The 19282-nt window shown below is 36.9% G+C and overlaps 1 protein-coding gene across 6 annotated transcripts in view; it reads left to right on the top strand.

Moving 5' to 3' along the window:
- CCSER1 (coiled-coil serine rich protein 1) overlaps positions 1-19282 on the top strand; it is a 669425-nt gene that overhangs the window by 331804 nt on the left and 318339 nt on the right. For 5 of the 6 annotated variants that reach the window (XM_071742834.1, XM_071742832.1, XM_071742833.1 and 2 more), the window contains one exon: positions 4028-4105. The exons of the other annotated variant lie outside the window; for it this stretch is intronic. In XM_071742834.1, the coding sequence (XP_071598935.1) occupies positions 4028-4105 (78 nt within the window). The remainder of the gene's footprint in view (positions 1-4027; positions 4106-19282) is intronic. 6 annotated transcript variants of the gene reach the window in all.

The raw sequence follows: 19282 nt of genomic DNA, 5'->3' as shown, positions 1-19282 counted from the left end.
TGGCATAGCTTGTGATACAACTAAAACTGTCACCTTCAAAGGCAGTTCAGCACTCATCCACTACTTAGAAAAAGCCATAAAATACACAGATCTCTTTTCTTCAGTTATTATGAAGATTTATTTGCTCTCCATCTCTAATATCCACTGAAGGTTTTCTCTGTCAGTATTAACTTCCAAGATCAATAAATTGCTATACTGATCCCCAGAGAAGGCAATGTCTGCCAGCTATCATTGCAGTATTTACCCTTGTTGGAAAGCAGTTGTTGCAAATTTAAATTGACTTTTGTCAGTGGATGCTGTACACAGGATGGTCCATATTTTATATACAATTAACAAAGGTTGATACACTAGGTCTCTTCCTAGAGAAGATTAGATTAAAGAAAAGGGTTTGTTGTGGTAAAAATCCCAGTTTATGTGGTGAGATGGATCTGTTTTCATTTATAGTTGCTGAAGACTGGAAGATGATACTGGTTTTCAAAGTAGCATGGTTTTAATATATATATTTATTTGATCTTTTGTACTGCTGGAAAAACACTGAGTATGTTGTCTAATTTGCAATTAAACAATTCACCTAAGTATGCAGGTTTATGTAATGTTCTGTTTTGAGGCAGATGTATGCAAATGAAAAAGAAACAGGAGAAAACAAAACCAAACCAAGCCTATGAGTACTTTGAAACAGCTTCTGAAAGAGCTGCTTTCTTCTGAGTCTAGCTAAAACGGTGAGAATCTGTCCTTAAACAGGATCCTGATCCTGGATCTCCAGAAAGTATGCAGAAGTGGGACAAGTTCTCTTAGCCTTCTTTTTTTCCTTTACCTTGTTATCAAGGTAGCTCTCCTGGGAGTTAATCACATTTTTAATATTACCCCCTGATGTTTAACAATTAGCCCAGCCTGGCAGGGACTCCCTGGTACCTGTTCAGTTGCACAGTAATGGGTATGATTTCTACTGAGCCTGATCAGCTGTAGAAATCAGAAGAAAAGTTGAGTATTTATCATTGTGGTTTTGCAACAGTTGTCAGCAAAATTCTAATAATGTCCATTTGCTCGATTATAACAGTTTGCTCCAAGTTAAAAAGGGTTTCAAAGCACTGAAAGAAAAGCTTGCAGGGTTATTGTTGACACAGGCAAGACAGTATTTTCTGGTAAGTGCTTTAATTGGTTGATATTCAGATATTTAAAAAATGGAGTTTAGGTGATTAAATCCTTGCAACATTCTGTGGCTCCCAGAACACTCAGTGGTTTCCAGTGAACTCAGGGAAAGGGCTCAGTCTTCACAAGCCAGTTTGGTATCATCGTATTTCAAAAATACATTTTAAAATACTTAAAATATTTTGCTCAGCAAAGTGCTGCAAAATTAGAGGATATCCTAGTTTACCTCATTTTGCCTGATATGTGCAATTATGATAGAAACTATGCTTCAAATCTCCTATAACTTAGACGATACGATTATAGCCTAATGGTGTAACATTTCCTAGTTAATTTATAACTAAAAATCTATCAGCTTTGAGCCAGTCTTAAAGTGAATGTTGCTTTTATGAGAACAAATTGATTCAGGCAACATCAGATGATAAGTCCTGGCTGGGTCAGTTCCTCACAGAGGCAGAGGTTTTCTGTGTATAGGGAGCTGTAGGCTACAAAGTATGATTATACCCCCTGGATGGTACATTTAAGTGGGAGGTGTGAGGTTGTTTGAAATTATTAATATATCCTTTCAGGAGGGCAAAGTGGTAACTTCTCTCAAAGCAGTGATTAGTTCCAAAGGGTGGTTTGTTTTTTTTTTTTAAAATACTTCGAGGAAGAGTCCTTTCAGTACTGTCTTAGTCAATCCTCTGCTATAATAAACTGTGTTAGCACCACTGGATTTAATTAATTAACAGTGGCAGAGAAGCTGTGCTGCGTTCCTTAGAGAGGAAAATTACTGAAGTTGTTGAAGGGGCCACTGAGGATGTGTATATGTGGACAGATGGAGCCAGACCCAGGCTTTTTTACCAGTGCTTCTCTCTGGCCACACACAAACCACTTAGAGTCCAGGAGCTATTTAGTCACAATGTCCCTACTCATATCCCCCATTTCTCAGCAGCCTAATTCAGATATGATGCCACATCATCCAGACCTGGGCTGGCTCATGTCCCATCATCAGGAAAGAACATGTTTTTCTGAAGTTACCACATGGGTGGGCCCTGAGAAGTTTTGTCAGAGCAACTTTGGCATCCTCAGGGTTCTCTGACCTTTCTTAGATTCCAGCTATCACTGAAGTACTTGCAGCTCTTACAGCCTACAGGTAACAATTGCTTTTCAGATTTTCATACTGAGGCTGTTTCAGTGCTTAAAAAAATTAGACTGCCTTCCTACACACTTCTAATTGCAAATTAGGGTGCATGACTTGGTTTGGAAAGCAGCTATTTGAGTTTTTTTCCCCCTCTTAGTTTTTTTTTCTATTCTGTGTAAACTAAAAGACAAATTGTCCTTAGCTGAACTGTTGGCTTTTGAGGCAATTTATTCTCACAGAGATCTCCAGTTTCATCTGCACTTTGAGTTTAACCTAGAAGAGCTATGTTTCTTTCTTTTAATAAATAGTATCAGCCAGTTTCCTTGATAATCAAATGCAGGATTTTAACAGTAACTGAAACTTTAACAGTAGATTCAACAGTGACACTGGCTTTCTGACAGGTTGTAATCACCTTTATTCCTCAACAGCTTCTCTGTGTTGCATGGGTTATAAATTACCTGTGTCTCTCTTGTTCTTAAGAAATAATTACCATGGCCCCCTGCTTCCTCCTTTCACTTGCATCCCTTTTATTTTGCAACATTGTGTTTTCTTTCAGATGTGGTGCAACTGATATGCATATGATTAACCTTAGTGATTTTCTCAGAAGTTGTTAACTTTGAAGTCTGTGCCCTCTATTTCAGGTCTGACATAGAGATTTTGTACTCAAAATTTCATCTCAGTTTTCATCCTGTACCAGTTGGTTGAATAAAATCTCTGCATAAACATCTTGTGATGAGTGAACTGTCAGAGTAGAACTGTTCTTCACTTGTAGGTTTGGGTGTATCTAAGGGATCATAATAGACTTGTAGAGATGTGAAGCCAGACATCTGATCAGTTAATTGAATAAGTTGAATTCATTAAATCTTCCTGTGTTACATTGCCAGAGTGTGGAAAGGAGATGAACTTCTGGCCTGTGCTAAATTAATTTTTTTATACTTACCATTGAATCATTTCTGTTTTATTGGTGGTGTTAGTGGTGGACGTTAACATTTTAGCACTTAAGGCCTTATTTCTGAAAAGTATCGTATATTCTGGTTTTCTTCATAACAACCTTGGTATTGTTTATTTTCTTTCAGTCCAGATTTTGTTCTATTATCGTTATGATTCCAAATTTTTAAGAGTTTCTTCACTTCTTTTCATATCTGTCTCATCTACAAAAATAATGACTATCTTAACCAACAGGTTAATAAAATGCTACCTAAAAAATGTGGGTGGTAGATCAATCTTGCACGCATTTTGGCTGGATATGTCCACTGTTGTACATTGACTTATTCTCATTACTAACTATCCTGTTCACTGTTTCTTTTCAGCTATTAGTGCTTCCTTGTAAGATATATTGACTCATGTGAAAGTGATCTTTTTTAAAGCTTTGATCCAAATATTTTCCTGCAATATATTTTTTCCCATTAATTTCACCAACAAACTTTATTATTGGATCATTAAAAAGAAATTAAAAATTGTGTTCTCATTTATCTTTTTGTATTACTCTTTTGTAGACACAGTATGCTTGTGTATTTGTGCATATGTTCCAGACTTTTAATGGGGAGTAAATTTAAAATAAAGTGCAAAGTACTTACCCATTAATGAAATACTTCTACTAATTAAAAGTAAATACAGTACAGATTGCAAGTGCTTTGTTGATCTAATTCTGTTCGATTTTCAGCGTTGTTTTTGAGCCCCCTTTTTACTCCTAAAACATAAAAAGATGTCCTTAGAACTTAATTGGAAATGCAAACTCCTGTATGCTTTTTTTTTCAGAGTGCAGACATGAGTCCAGCTAGTAGCACCACCTCACTCCCTGTTAGCCCTCTTCCTGAGGAGCCATTATTTTTCAAGGTACAGTTAACTAATTTATTAAATATTATATATTGATATTGGTTGGCATACTACAAAGTGCTATTATTACTGCTTCATTTTCTTATAATTACTGTGGTATCAGCAAATGTTCTTATATATTTACCATACACTTTTCAAGAAATGCCTAGGATAAAACATCACTGGTTTTGTGAGAATTATTTTTGCAGTAGACAGGGGCTATAAATCATTATTTATAAGACTGTGTTTGTACCCATATCATCTGCTGGTGATACATTTTGGGATGTGCATTCCTGTGTATGTGGCTATACCAGTTTTCATCAAGGGATTTCTCTTCATATTGCATTTCAAGTACATATTTTAATGAATCAAGTAGCTACTACAAAGATATAGGAGACATTAAAGACGTGTCAAGAAAGTTTTTTCATAAATAAGCCACAGGTCTGCCATTTTAGTTGATTTTCATAATAAATATTGGGATAGTATCTGCAACTTTGTAAGGTTTAAGATGAGGAACAAGTGGTTATATGCCACTTTTCACCTGAAAATGGTATCCAAACCTAGGACACAGAATGGCCTTAGACAGAGCCTGACTCCTGGAAGAAGTCCTAAGGCCACCCAGGTATTCAGAGTGGTGCTTTGGCTGCAAGCAGAGTGGTTGCCTTGCCAAGTTGCTTGCTCAGACAAAAAAGATGGAACTTAATTTTTTTTGGTCACTATTGTCTCAAACGTGTGTCATAATGTGGACGAGCTAACACCCCTCTTAAAATTTCCCCTTTCCCCACTAAGATTCCACCTACTGCATGAAAACAGTAGCTTGAGTTGTGTGGTGATGCTGAATTAAAGCTGAGGAATTAGAATGAATGAAGTTGGATGATGTGAATTTTGTGTTTTTCTTGCACAAGCCTCCAGAGCAGGAAATACCAGCCTCCTTTGGACCTGACCAATATAAAAAAAAAAGCTTGTTTGGGTTTTTTTTGGTTTGATTTTTTTTTTTTTTTTTTTTTTTTCCTCCCTCCCCTCTCTTTTGTATGTCTGTGTAAGAGTTGTACCCTACAGTTGATAACCAACCTGATTTCTGTTCCTAAAATGGTTGAGGACTGTTCTTGCTTGGTGGTTTCATCAGTGAAGGTACAGATGGGGTATCCATGGCCAGCTATTCACTGTTTCTCCTTCCTCTTTTGGGGTTTAATACTTACCTGTCAATCAGATTTCTCTGAAATTGAGCATGGTTGTGCCAAGATCCTAGAACACACATTCCTTGGGAAACCACCTTAAAAGCACAATGAAGTCTAATCAAGGTTATAGGGCCAAGTCAGTAGTGCTGTTTCTCCCTGTGCCTGAAAAACCACTAAAATATGTCACATAAAGATATGTCACATAGAAAGAAAGGGGCTGCTAAGGTAAAGGTGTGAGAGATAAGCAAATCTAGCTTGAAATAGTTTCAGTAAAGTCTCATGCTGAATTTCCTAGCTGAAGTAAGCAAACACTGCTGGATTTGCTTCAAGACCACTGACAAATACACTGTAGAGCCTTTATTTTTTAAAGGGAATGGTGCTTATATAGTAGCTCTAAATGGGTTATAATTTACTTCTTTGAAGTGGAATAATTTCTCTAATAAAAAAATGAAGGAGTTTCTTCATATTAAAAGTCTCCTTTGTTTATATTTTATAGTAGAAAATGGTACAAGAAACTGAAAAAAAAAAAAAAAAGATGGGAAACATGAAATAATCTTTCATTTTCAGTTGGTTTTCAAAATGGGAAATATTTCCTTTAGAATTTAAGTAAAATGGAGGCCAAACCAGGAAAATGTCTAATACATCTCAGAGCCAATGCCCTTAAGTGGAAAAAAAAGTAATATAAAATGTAACAGATTCTGTTACTTCTCTGACTCACTCCAAGAGAGAGCAATATTGTTCCAGAAGTAATGTGAATGACTGGTTTTACAAGCCATATCCCTCTCCAAATACTGTCAGTCTATAATATTGGATTTGGATGATGAGATGATGCATTTCCCTTAGCAACCTGATAATAACCTTTGCCCCTCTCCATGCTCTTGAAATGAGAATTGAAAACAAAATTCCATTCTGTGGTTCTGAAAACACAGATGTAATGAAGCAGGGCAGTATAAAAGCCATGTCTCTTTGGGATAGTTGAAGATATCTGAATTAATGAGCTTTTTATATTAAACTGTGAAATGAAACCAAGCCCCGGTTCTCACTTGCACCTGGTTTTATACCAAGATGGAGAACTGTCCTTTCTCTGGTATTTTCAATTCATCTTTAAAACAAATTCTGCATTTCTGCATAAAGAAAGAATGCAAATCCTGTCATGGTATTTGTATGATACCAAACATCACCAAGGCAGATGCTTGTGGGTTTTAATCCCACAGGCTGTGTGGTCTATACATGTGAAAAGGAACCTTGTTCAAAAACATTTTAGGATTTTGAATTTCACCTCGATCAGAAGCAAGATTCTTAGGGGAGTGCTTGCATGTTGCATCTCAGCTCTGGTAACTCTGAACTCACCATTTTCACAGTGCATTGTGCATGCTGGGATGTGTGCTCTCAGAAAGATCCAAATCATGTGAGACCATAGTCAGGAATATTTCAGGAAATATTCTCCAGTACAGCCACAGATGCTCCACCTTAGCCCCTCGAATACCATTTTAAATAAATAATATAAATAAATAAATTTTCTGTTTAATGGGAAAAAAGTTGATTTTTTTTCTTTTCTCTCACAAAGGAACATCTTCATTCGTGGTTTGCACTCAATTATTTTAATGGCATCTTTATAGGGTTTTTGTGTTAACACAGGCCCTTTAAAGGACTGTCAATGACACCCAGCAAAAGGAATAGAAACATTTGGGTAAGAAATTAGGGTATCTAACTCTAATGATATTAAATCCTAAAAACAACCCTGATAAAATTAAAACATAGATGTATCATGAATACTGTTCATCAACTTTCATTTCACAACTGTAATAAATAGTGGAACAGCAATGGAAGTTGGTTTCACTTGAGGAACTTTGCCCAGTACCAGAAGTACACTGAAGTTTTTCTGTGGCTTTAAGCCTCCTTCTCCCTGTGGAGGTACCAACACACATACATTTGGAGCAGTCTTCTCTAGCTGTGCTCTTTAAAAGCTTAGAAACAAATCCTGTTCAGACATGTACACAGCCAGTGCACTTTTGGAGAGCTTTTCTAAACCAATTTTTGATAAAATACTCATAAGAATTTCTTTTTAGTGAGGGTTATTTTGATGTCAAATTTCAGCTTTCAGTCCTCTGCTTTTTCCCATGGCTAAAGCTATTTTAAAAAGCAAGATATTTTTCTGTTTAATGGGAAAAAAGTTGATTTTTTTTCTTTTCTCTCACAAAGGAACATCTTCATTCGTGGTTTTGCACTCAAACTTTCCTGTAGGGAGAAATCTTGCTTTGAAAAGAAGTTTATCCTTCTGTCCCTCTATAATATTTCATGAGGAATTAGAGCCTTATCTTGGGGGAAAAGTTATGTCACAGCTGAAAAATTTTAGAATTAAGTATTGGAAATACAACAGAGCAGAATGGTATTTGTCACACAACCTTAACTGATGTTATTCTAGGCCATAAAAGCAAAACTGTAGCTGGCTCAAGATGAAGTGACCTCTAATTATTACCACTCATATCTATGCTCATAAGCTGTAACTAAAAATAGTCTTGCCTCTCACTTTGAAGATCATCAGAGGAGGTATTTCCAAAAGGTCAACCTAGCAAGCAATGTGTCTTACCTGCTGTTTTTTTAGAACATGTTTTGTACTCCTTCTCATTATACAGTGCTTTATTATAATAGTATTTTTTTAAGTTCTTCTAAAGTGTAATGATAGACATTTTTAAGAAGGGATCTGTGACGTTCATTTAGCACATCAGTTGTCTTATGTATTTATGCATTATCTGTTACAATGTACAGCATTCTCACTGCTTATTAGCCACAACCAAGTTGTAAATAGTAACCATAATAGTAATTTATTATTGCAATGTTTCATTCTATTATTAATCTTAACCATGCCTATTAGCATTAAAACCATTGGCATTAAACATAAGAAAAAACATCCTTACATTCTTTCTTTTCTGCTTTGAGTAAACTGAGAGCTTCCTTCAGCATTTATTATCTTACTGTTTTCTGACTTCTGTAATTAATACTCTTGATGCTAATTCCCTGAGTAAGAAATGGAAGTGTCAGCATAACCAGCAAAAGCTAACAGTCCTTAGAATATTACCACTGCTATAGGTCTAATCAGGTATAGATCTATACTAAATTAGGTCTCCACTAATAGTTCTGTCATTCATCCAATAGCTCTACAGGGCCCAAAAATTAAGATCTTGGCAGTCAGTAATGAACATGACTGTCAGCTCATGGCATGGCTCCATACAGCTTTAACAAGAGGTAAATTTTCCCTCTTGTCAATAGTCAGATCAGCATTTTAAATGCACATGTTTGGAATAATCAATGTGACAGTCACAACAATGATCACTGGTTAAACCTCTTCCACGAGCACTCTTTCCTCTCGCATGCTACTCTCCACCTGAATTTCTGACTCCACTGAGCAGCATATAAGCTCTGAAACCTCTATGGTTTTTGTTTATATCAGAAATAATTTTTTTTAAAATTTCTACTAAAATAAATCACGTTATAGAAGTATGATTCACTCAAACCCACCTGTCATAATGTACACCCACCCCAGTCTCCAGCTTGTTTTAAAGCAGTCTCTCATCATTCTTGAGTGGTTTAATCAATTCCTCCCACTCTTTACTTTTATTTTCTGAATTAGTATTTGCTTTTTCTATGGCTCCTTACATATTACTGGTGTAGCACAGACTTCCAAAAGTAATGACACCACAACAGCTTTCTGGCTTTGATGAAAGCCTTCAATTTTGTAATTTCTGAGAAAATAGTTGTTTCACAGTATTTATCATATTAGTATATCATCTCTGCATCTCACTGAATTTATCCTGAAGGTAGAAGTGGGTGTTAGAGGTCCTATTGCAAGAAGCATCTATGCAGCTATTCACTCTCTTTTCCTTTTTCTCAGTATCTCTGTGTTCCTAAGGGGCAGGGCTCTGCCATCAAGTCTGAGTAGAACCACATAACCTGTTTCATCAATAATATTTGCATCAGTTCATCCAGCAAGGTGTGGGTATGGTTCTGATATTCTTCTGCTATGCTTTGACCACTATGAAACGGAGTGACCAAGAATAGCATAATCAAAATAGAGCTTAATGAAAAAAAAACCAACACACACACTTTCCCAGCTTTTCCTTGACCTAATAACTTCTTTCAGGTCTTAGTTTATCCTGGCCTGTGAACTGAGTCTGGAAAATGAGTTGTCTTTCTGCCAACATGCTCTCTGTGTCTGCCATCGATTCTCTTTTCACACCCACCTAGAAAAGAAACCACTTTTATGGCCAAGTTTGATCATGTCTGCATGTAATTTGGATGCATTAATTGAACAAGATGTCCTGTATACCATGAAACCAGAAATATCTACCCCTTCCTGCAGGTTTTGAAAGGAGGAGATAGAGAAGAGAGACAAAAGCACATAATTCTCTGCATACCTTTACAGAGCAAATCTTTGGTGCTTCTAACAAGGTATACAAATAACCACTTCATTTCAATAAAGCATAAATAGAAATAAGTTTCAGGAAAAAAAAGATACAGCTAAAACTGAACAAAGGGAAAACAGGATCTAATGAATAGAGAGTTGTTTTCAAGACCAGTTCAGTATCAAGTTTCTACAAGCAACGTCAAGCAACTAGTGCTGAATTTTTTTGTTTACCTTTTGCTTAAATACTTGGAGCCTCACCCCCTTCACAGGCTGCAATGTCTGCATCAAATTTAAAATGCCTTGGAAACATGCACTGACTGAACATCTGTGGGGTATACTTACATATCTTATAAAAATAGTTGCAATTGAACACATGAAAAAGGTAAACAGGAAGAAAACTGACAGTGAACATTCTAAAGAAAGTAATACTTTAACAGTGGCATACCTAGTGCTCAAAATTTAAGAGTTCTGCATCCATACAAAAGTTACCATTCAAATACATATATATATATATATATATTGTTTTGTTTTCCTGGTATTGCAATTTTGAAGCAGGGTAAAGTTAGGATGTTGTAACTAGAAGTATAATGTTGACTTATTAATATTTCTGTGTGCTTGTTTGGATTGCTATAGATCCTTATTCTTTGTTGGAGCAAATATTCAGCCATAAAATAAATATTCCTTTATTTTCAAGGTCAATAGACTAGCAGCTCTCTGCAAGCAGTTCTGGATGTGCATTCACTTCTCTGTGCTCATCAAGCAGCACTAAGAAGAGGGATTTTGTGGAGCAGAAAGGAGTTTGTTGAATGTGACTACTTGAATTCTAGTTGTCCAATAGAGAATTAAATTTTGATAAGAAACAGTTTTCCTGTCACATGGAAATGACAAACCACCTCAAATATTCTTTTCCTATGCACAGACATGAAACAGGTAAACCATAAGCCGTGTTCTTTGCTCCCCCCTAGTTCTGAGCAGCAAAGTCTTGAGCTGTGGTAGTAAGAGATGTGTCAGAATTAATGACCAGAATGGTACTTGTGACTTCTTGGTACCTTCATTTTGCTTGTTCTGCTATATTCTTTAGGACATGTGTTCAGTTGCAAGTTTGTATATTTGATGTTTATTGCAATGCTTCTAAACATTTTGAATTAATAATATGTACAAACCTTTAAGTTATTAATTCTTTAGGCTTTTTGCTCCAGTTCTCTCTTTTGAATATCTTTATCCCTCTGCAACCACAAAATGGTTGATCCAGTAGCTTCATCTGATTTCCATAATTATTCTCAGTGATGCGTGAGGATGAATGCAAATTTGTTGGCAAAGTGATAATTCCTTATTGTGACAAGAAAAAAATATGCAGAATTATCTGTCCATAAATTAAACCAACATTATTATTGGGTTTAATCTATTCTATAAAGCAGTATGCACCTCTTAGACAGAAAGAGGTCCTTAGAGTAAATGAAATTAATTGGGGGAAAAAAATAACATGTTATGAAGCTGTCATTTTTTTGGTATATCAGCACTGCAAACACAAATGGTACTTGCATATCATCTAGATGGATTCAGCATGCAAATTTGAGGAGACTGATCACCATAAATATTAATTCTGAGGTGCTGGGGCTCTTGCAAACAGTAATCCTCTCAGCACTCCTAGAGGATGATATGGTGTTATCTTCCTTTCACAGAAAGAGGCTTGAGATATTTTCACTGCATTGGTGATACTGCATGTTCTGATCTTAGACTGGGGAGGTGATTCTGCTTTTCCTGGTTTCAATTTCCAGTTGTAAGTCATTCCTCGCTGCCCTCTGTCTTACTCGAAGGCCCAATCTTCCCACTCAAAACAAGAATTCTGCAACTCCTTTGCTACTTAGACTGGGAATCCAAGTCCACTCTGCCCACAGATCTCCCCATTCACAGTTACATGCAGGAAACAGTAATTTCTCTTTAAGTAAAGAAGTGGTATCTGATGAATATTTATTCAATTTTAAGATAACTTTTAATTCAATATAGTATTAAACAAAATTGATAGTGTGTGATGTCAGTTCTCTGTATGATACTAAAAATTCTTTGCTTATTGGAATGGAAGGATAGCTTGCAATAACTGTTTTTCAAGTTTACATCATATTATTTGATGGGAAATGTAGGGTTGAATATTCCTTTGTACAGTTCTTTATTATTTTCTATCTACAGTGTCCTTCCTATGCCACGTGGAAGTGAGAGAGGGTTTTTTTCTTGATGTATGGGACTTTAAGTATGGAAATGTATATGGCAGGTACTTGCTGAAAAAATTTTAGTCACTCCTCTGCCACAAGGAGGTGAAGTTGAAGTGTCCATTTATAATCGGTCCCTTCTCTAATATTTTAATAAAACTTGTTTGTGGAAATAATTTCTCACCTGTTTGTAGGAGTGCCTTAGACACCAGCATGAATCATTGAAAGCATCAGTGCAGTCAGGCTTTGTGATGCATTTAAAAGTAAAGCAACTGAGTCAAAGCAAGTGTGTGCCTCACCAGGGAATAACTTAGGTTAAATTGGCATCTGATTATGATTTACAGTGCTTCAAATGCTCTTTTTTGATGTATCTTAAGAGGTTGCTCTGTGACTGTCAAATTGCAGTAGCTTCATCCCTTCAGACTTAATTGGCAGGCTGAGAAATGTAACAAAATGTGATGTGAACTGGAGTGAAGCTCATTGCTGTCAGGTGTTTATATTCCCCTGTCTGCAGGTAATCTGTCAGGAGAAACATCAAGATAGGGCTGCAAACAAAGGTAGCATTTAAGTGCAAGCCTAATGGTGGAGAAACAATTAGTCAAGAAACAGTGGTGTAAACAAAAGATCAGAAGCAAAAAAAGCACATGCCCTGTGTTTGAAGAGCTTGGTAATGGGATTCTGTAGGCACTTTGAGGCCAGAGGCTTATTAATTACACACCAGAAATGCCAAAGAGACTCCAAGACCTGCAGTTGCAGTGTGTCTGGTTGTGCCAAAGATTCCCAGTTCAAAATGGTGGGTGGATGGGTGAATCCATAGACAGATACCACATAATGTAAACCGGACCATTCTGCTTCTCTCCCAAGGATTGTCACCTCCCCAGGTGTCCCTTCCAAAACATTATGTTTTCACTATGGGATTCCATGGACCAATAGTTTTGACCAGTGACTGAAGAAGTAATTAAAATTCCCACCCTAATCAGTGTGACTAAAGTACTTTGTACTTGTATTAAATTAATCTGCAGGGAGATTAATGTAAAAGAAATACGTTAAGTTTTGTAATGTATTATGTTACATTAATGAATTTTCCTGGCAGCACTCCTAAAGGGATGAGCTGGAAAGATGTCCCTACAGGTTGACAATATACATTAGCTGTGCTGTGCTACTTTTCAGCCTCACTGGCTGGGTTATCATCAGATTTTTTTATTATTTTGCTGTTGAGATGTAGTTTTCATACTACAAATTTAGGCTCAAGAATGATTAAAGAAAGTTACATTTGAATATTTGGGGTTAAGGAAGTACATTTTCTTGAAATTAATGAAGTAACATCTTCATTCCTTCAAATGGGGGTGTTAGGGGAATAGGAAAAAAACCCAAAACACACAACAACCTGACTCTCACTGTGAATAATGGAGAATTAGACTGATGAGCAAAATTGAGTTTTGCAATTATAACCAAAATGGTTACAATCAATCTAGTAGAATTCACCAATTGTTAGGTTAAATCAACAGAAGCCATTTTTCTTTGCACTGAATGAGTTCAGTTTATCAGGTGGCTCTTTCCATCTGTTTTTTGGGGTTTTTTTTTGCATTTTTTTGTCTTGTCTTAAATAACAGCATGTGCATCATTTCGCCCCCTTAACTCAGTTTTGTCTGTGTAATATCAACTGTAGCAGAACAAAATTCTTGCAGAAAATACCACATGACTAACACCAGAAAAAAATCTCTTCTTTTACCTAAAAAAGGGTTCAAATACCATCTGTGATGTGATGTTTGATGTTAATCCTCTTTTTAAGTAAAAATGCTCCTGTTCTATATAGAGAGGAACAGAGGGGAGAATTCCTTTTGTGCCACTGGAAAAATGATGTCATGAAAAATATAAGCATCTTATGAGACTTTACTGTGTCATACCAGCATCTTATAGATCATTTTACTCCTTTCCATCTCTTTAGGCAATTTTTTTTTTTTTTTTAGGTTAGTATTTGAGGGCTTGGTGGGATTTTTATGGACAGCTGTGATTCTCAGCTTGTATTTTGTATTGTGATTCTCTTGGCTGAAGTGTAGCCTTGTTCCTAGTGGTGTTATGAATAATCTCCTGCAGAGAAGGTTGAACTCCACTTTTTAAGCTATTGTTCAGCAAAGAGGAACACGCTCAGTGCTCTTGACAAATTGTGATAGCTGTTTCTGATACTAAAACCATTTGTCTTGAAAATGAGTATTACAGGTGTCATGGTGGTGTAAACATAACAGTGGTAGCATAGTTCAGAGAAACAACTTACAGAAAATAATCTGCAACGCTAGCTTTAAATTATTTAGAAGCACTGAATAAAATTCTGGTAGCTAAAATTACTACTACACAAGAGATTTTAAAAGGTGTGAACTCCTAATCAGTTACCCAGGAATACAACAGTGTTACAGCTTTAGCAAAATTATATACCTGTAGGGATAATGTTGTTTGTATGACATTTTGTTACAAAGAGTCTACTAAGAATGCCTGTTAACTGACACTTTAAAATTCAATGTTGAAGTCTGTCTTGTTAACTATTTCATTTTTTCATATGAAGAAGGATACAGCAATCAATAATGCATCTGCACAATTTTCTGTGAGCTTTTTTTTGGAGTCTTGACTGCTATTTATATGTCAGAGGGCAGTGTTGTAAGAGCAAGCCTATAAACTAAGAAAACCTAATCAAATTCTTCAGGTGAGCACAGTACATGGTCACTAGGATAAAGGACATATCCACAAGTCAGATTAGCTAATATGATAGTCAGCAAGTGTTAGCTTGAAGTTCACTTATTATTTGCCTTTTGTATGTTTTGTAGTCCCATTTGGTTTAACTTGCTACTTGACTTATCAAGGGATTGATGAATTCTGTATTCAATGAACAACTGAACAAGAAATATTCAGAAAAAGTAAAAATACATAACTTTATGGGAGATCCCTCGCATCTGTGCACCAAAAATATATATATATTATCAAGCTAGAGCTTAAGTAATTTTTATTAGACTATAATTATTACATTTTAAGTCACTTTTTATTTTTAAAACTTCATGCACACAACAGATTTAGGCATGTTTTGTGATGCTCTGAGCTGTGTTTCTCTGGTGAGTTCTCTTTGTCAGTGGTTGCTTGATATGTGAGCAAGGATCCAACTTTGTCAAAGACCTGTGCTGTTTTTCTCCAAGAGGTGGAATATGACTGCTTTCTTCTTGTATTTTAGAGTTGTGTGAAAAACACTGTGGGAGCATAAACAAATGTGAAGATCAAGGCTGTGTACCATCCATTGCACTTTGAAGGCTTCTTGTATTCCAGAATAGAATTTGATAATCCAAGGTGACCTTGTTTTTACCAAAAAAAACTTGTTCAGGCAAGGAATGCAAAATACATTTGTGTAGTGGATGACCTACAGAATGAATTGTGTGCTTGTCAATCTTTATTACATGTGTGAAATTCTTAAGAGTATTTTTTAAAAGTCACTGCAGTGATAGATATAAGGTACAGATTGACAGGTCTGTCACACTCATGCGTGGGCATGGAGTTGTTGGGTGGCTTTCTCAAGGTCATTAACTACATAGGAGGTGTAAATGTCCCTAGTTCTTTTCTTTAACAAGTTAGTAATTGTTTTCAGTTTCAGGGAGTGTAGAAGTTTGAAAATCAGCAAAATTCAAGTAACAAAACAAAAGATAAAACTACACCACGGAACTGTATGATTTAAACATTTTATCAGTGACAGAAAATCCAGACCTCAGGCTTGTTCTCTTTTCAAACTTGAGATAACCTCAAGATGCCAGAGGAAGCCGTCACATTTCCATCCTCATTTCTCTTCTGCCATCCCACCTCTTGGTGCCCAAGGTCTCCATTTTAATTTGACTCTTCTTGCTTGCATACAGTGTGAGACACAAGTTAGTGCACAGGACATAATCATTCCAATAAGCTATTGGTTGAACTGTAAGCCGAAGACAAGTGATTTACAGTAAATTGGAGTATTTTAAATAATGAAACAAAATTTTCTTTTTATTTGAGTGACAAACTAGAGCAAAAATATTTGAAGGAAACAACTTTCAGTAACTTTATAGGTGACAAGAATCTGGTCTGGTCAAGATCACTCAAGCATCCAGCTAGAAGTAGAGTAGGGTCCCACTGGAAAGATAACCAAGGGAAAGCAAAGATGCCAGGAATGAGGATATAGTTTCTCAGACAGTGGGACTTTGGCAGCTAAAAACCCCCAGAAGACTTAGCTGAGAAGTGATCTGGTTGGCAGGACTGGACTAGGCAGTGAGAGTTCAACTTTTCACCATTGTCACGGAGCAATTCCGATTTAATTATCAAGTGTAGGATGTGGTGGAGTGTTGTATGAATTGACTAATGCTTTTCTGTTGGAGAAGACAGAACATTTTTTATAAGTTTTCTCTACTTGAAGAGCTATGCATTCTTATTTTAATCTTAGCAGAGTCTTTTGGGTTGTGTGAGTTAGACTTTATACTTCTTCATGGAGGTTTCTGTAAGCTTAATATAAAGTGTAATTTACTACAAAGTTTACTAGCAGACTCACTTGAACAGATTTTGCCCTGATACATAAGCACCCACAGATACAGGTATATATTTCCTACAGAAATACTTCCTATAAACATGCTGTCAATTCTTAGGTTTTTTTTAAAAAAAAAATTGTACCTGCTATTGTTCAGAGCTACATCTGTGCAGCTCTGAAAGAGAGCTTCCTACTCATCATCTTTTTCTCCTTTGTCTCATGAGAGAAAAGGGTGATAAAAAAGAAGTGGGAGTAAATCAAATATTCATTAGTGGTTCTCAAGTTCCTCAGAATAAGAAAGGACTGCATTTACCTGATTTTTTTTTTTTTTTTAAGTAACATTGGGTTTTTCTCTTTTTCTCTTTCTCACTAGACAAATGGGGTAACATTGCAGGGTCAGGAATTTCCATTTGTGCTTTACAAAAATGTGTTGAAATTGCAAAACGTGCAAGTCTCGTGCTATTCTAGTGATGTATTTTTTGTTGAAAGATGGCCTTGGGTTTAAGGTACAAAAGTGAAAATTGGAGGATAGGGAACTTCTGTCCCAGTAGCTGCTTATCTTCCTAGGGGAGATAACATAGGTGATTTAAATTCTATCTGTAGAATTACCAAAGTACATTTCTTCTTTTTAGTGGCATAGTAAGACTAATTTTATTTATTCTTTGAAGTGCTCAGAAGGCAGCTCTAGTAGTATTAGCACTTGCAAATGTTCTAGATGCCAAAATACATAAGAATAGGGCAGTGAACATGGTACTGCAGGCTGCATACTGAAAACCATGGGAGTGCTAATTGGTAACAAGAATATTAATTCACATCATATAGTCCACACTGGCATCTGACTGTTTGACTGTTAGGATTTAATTACTCCTTTTTGGCAGGTCTGAGGATGTTCCATCAAACTGGTGAGATTAGGTCTGGTGCCCATGAAAGGAATAGGCAATGCCTTGCCTAATACAGCTCTGTCTTAATTAATTTTCCCTATCATGATCCTAACAGACCTTCAAAGGATTGGCACCTTATGTTGCAGCAAACACGTTGGAATTGCCTTGCTCTAGTTCTTTTTAATCTCATGCATGGGATGAGATTTAGAAAACCTACCTATTGGGCAGCTTTGATCAAGATTAGAATCACAGTGTTGTCACAGTTGGCAAAGACCTCTAGGATCACCATGTCCAACTGTCAATATCCCTGCTCCAATACAATATAGAAATTGAAATATATCTCTAGTATCACCCACTGGAGCATGTCCTGAGGTGCCTTATCTCCAGTTTTAAATGCTTCCAGAGATAGTGATTCCACCACCTTCAGTAAAGAAATTCTTCCTCCCATCTAGTCTAAACCTCCCCTGGTGCCACTTCAGGCCATTTCCTCTGGTCCTATCCTTGTTCCCTTGAGAGAGAGGTCAGCACCCACCTCCCTGCAGCCTCCTCTTGGGTGGTTGTAGAGTAATAATGTCTCTTTCAGCTTCCTCCAAACGTTCCCACGCCTCTCAGTCTCTCCTCACAGGACTTGTTCTCCAGACCCTTCACCAGCTTCGTTGCCCTTCTCTGAACTCACTCCAGCAGCTCCGTGTCTTTCTTGTAGTGAGGGGCCTGAAACTGAACACAGAACTCGAGCTGTGGCCTCACTGGTGCCCAGTACAGGGGCACAATCACTTCCCTTCTGCTGGCCATGCTATTTCTGACACAAGCCAGGATTTCTCTTGTCCTTCTTGGCCACCTGGGCATACTGCTGGCTCATACCAAGTCAGCTCTTGACCAACACCCCTGGCTCCTTTCCTGGGTGGCAGCTTTCCACCACTCTTCCCCAAGTCCCCTGTTGCATGAGATTGTTGTTAAACCTCATTTTATTGACCTTGGCTGGCTGGTCCAGTCTGACCAGGTCCCTTTGCAGAGCCTTCCTACCCTCAAGCAGATAAACACTCCCAACCCACTTGGTATTTTCTGAAAACTTGCTAAGGAAGCACTCAATCCCCTTATCTAGATTATTAATGAAGATATTGAACAAGACTGGCCATAAACTGAGCCCTGGGGAACCCCAGAGGTGACTGGTTACCAACTGGATTTAACTCCATTGACTGCAAGTCTCTGGACCCTGCCATGCAGCCAGTTTTAACCCAATAAAGACTTTGTGTGTCCATACCATGAACCACCAGCTTGTCTAGGAGGATGCTGTGGAAGACAGTGTCAAAGGCTTTACTAAAATCCAGGTAGACAACATCCACAGCCTTCCTGTTACCAACTAGGTGGATCACCTGGTCATAGAGTGAGACCACGCTGGTCAAACAGGACCTGTCTTTCCTGAACCCACGCTGGCTGGGCCTGATCCTTGGCTGTCTGGCCCTTCTCCCCCTCTATCACTGTCTCCTGATAAGTGAGCTTGGATTAAGAGAGCTGTTGTAAATAATGGAAGGCAAATAAAGTTTGAAGAAGGCTTCTAATTTTAATTTGTTTATTAGATTATTAGTAGTCAACAATTACATTATGTACGTAAAGTCTGAAAGTTCAGGGTAAGAGTCTTATCTTTTAAAACATTGAATTCTAAGCAATATTTCGTTACTGGTTTTTCTCTCTTTAAGTCTTTTCCTTCTCACCTCATATCACAAGAGGAAGCAAACACTTTCCTGTTTAACAGATAATGAAACTGAAATTCAAATAATAATTCATCTTTCATTATTGTTTTCATCTCTCCATTTTCCTGCCACCCAAGTGGATAAGAGGTTATGAACAGGCAGAGAGGGGTGTAGATGTCACATAATGGTAGGATAACATATGGTTTCATCATTCCAACAACTTCATTAAAAAAGAACAAAAATGAACAAAAACACACAAAAAACAACACCAAAAAGCCAACTCAAACCCATAAAACTTAATTTTTTTTGTT

The sequence above is a fragment of the Heliangelus exortis genome, chromosome 4, assembly GCF_036169615.1.
Source record: "Heliangelus exortis chromosome 4, bHelExo1.hap1, whole genome shotgun sequence".
Classification (NCBI taxonomy): domain Eukaryota; kingdom Metazoa; phylum Chordata; class Aves; order Apodiformes; family Trochilidae; genus Heliangelus; species Heliangelus exortis.
Note: the sequence above shows the minus strand (reverse complement) of the source record. Positions and strands in the feature narration are given on the sequence as shown.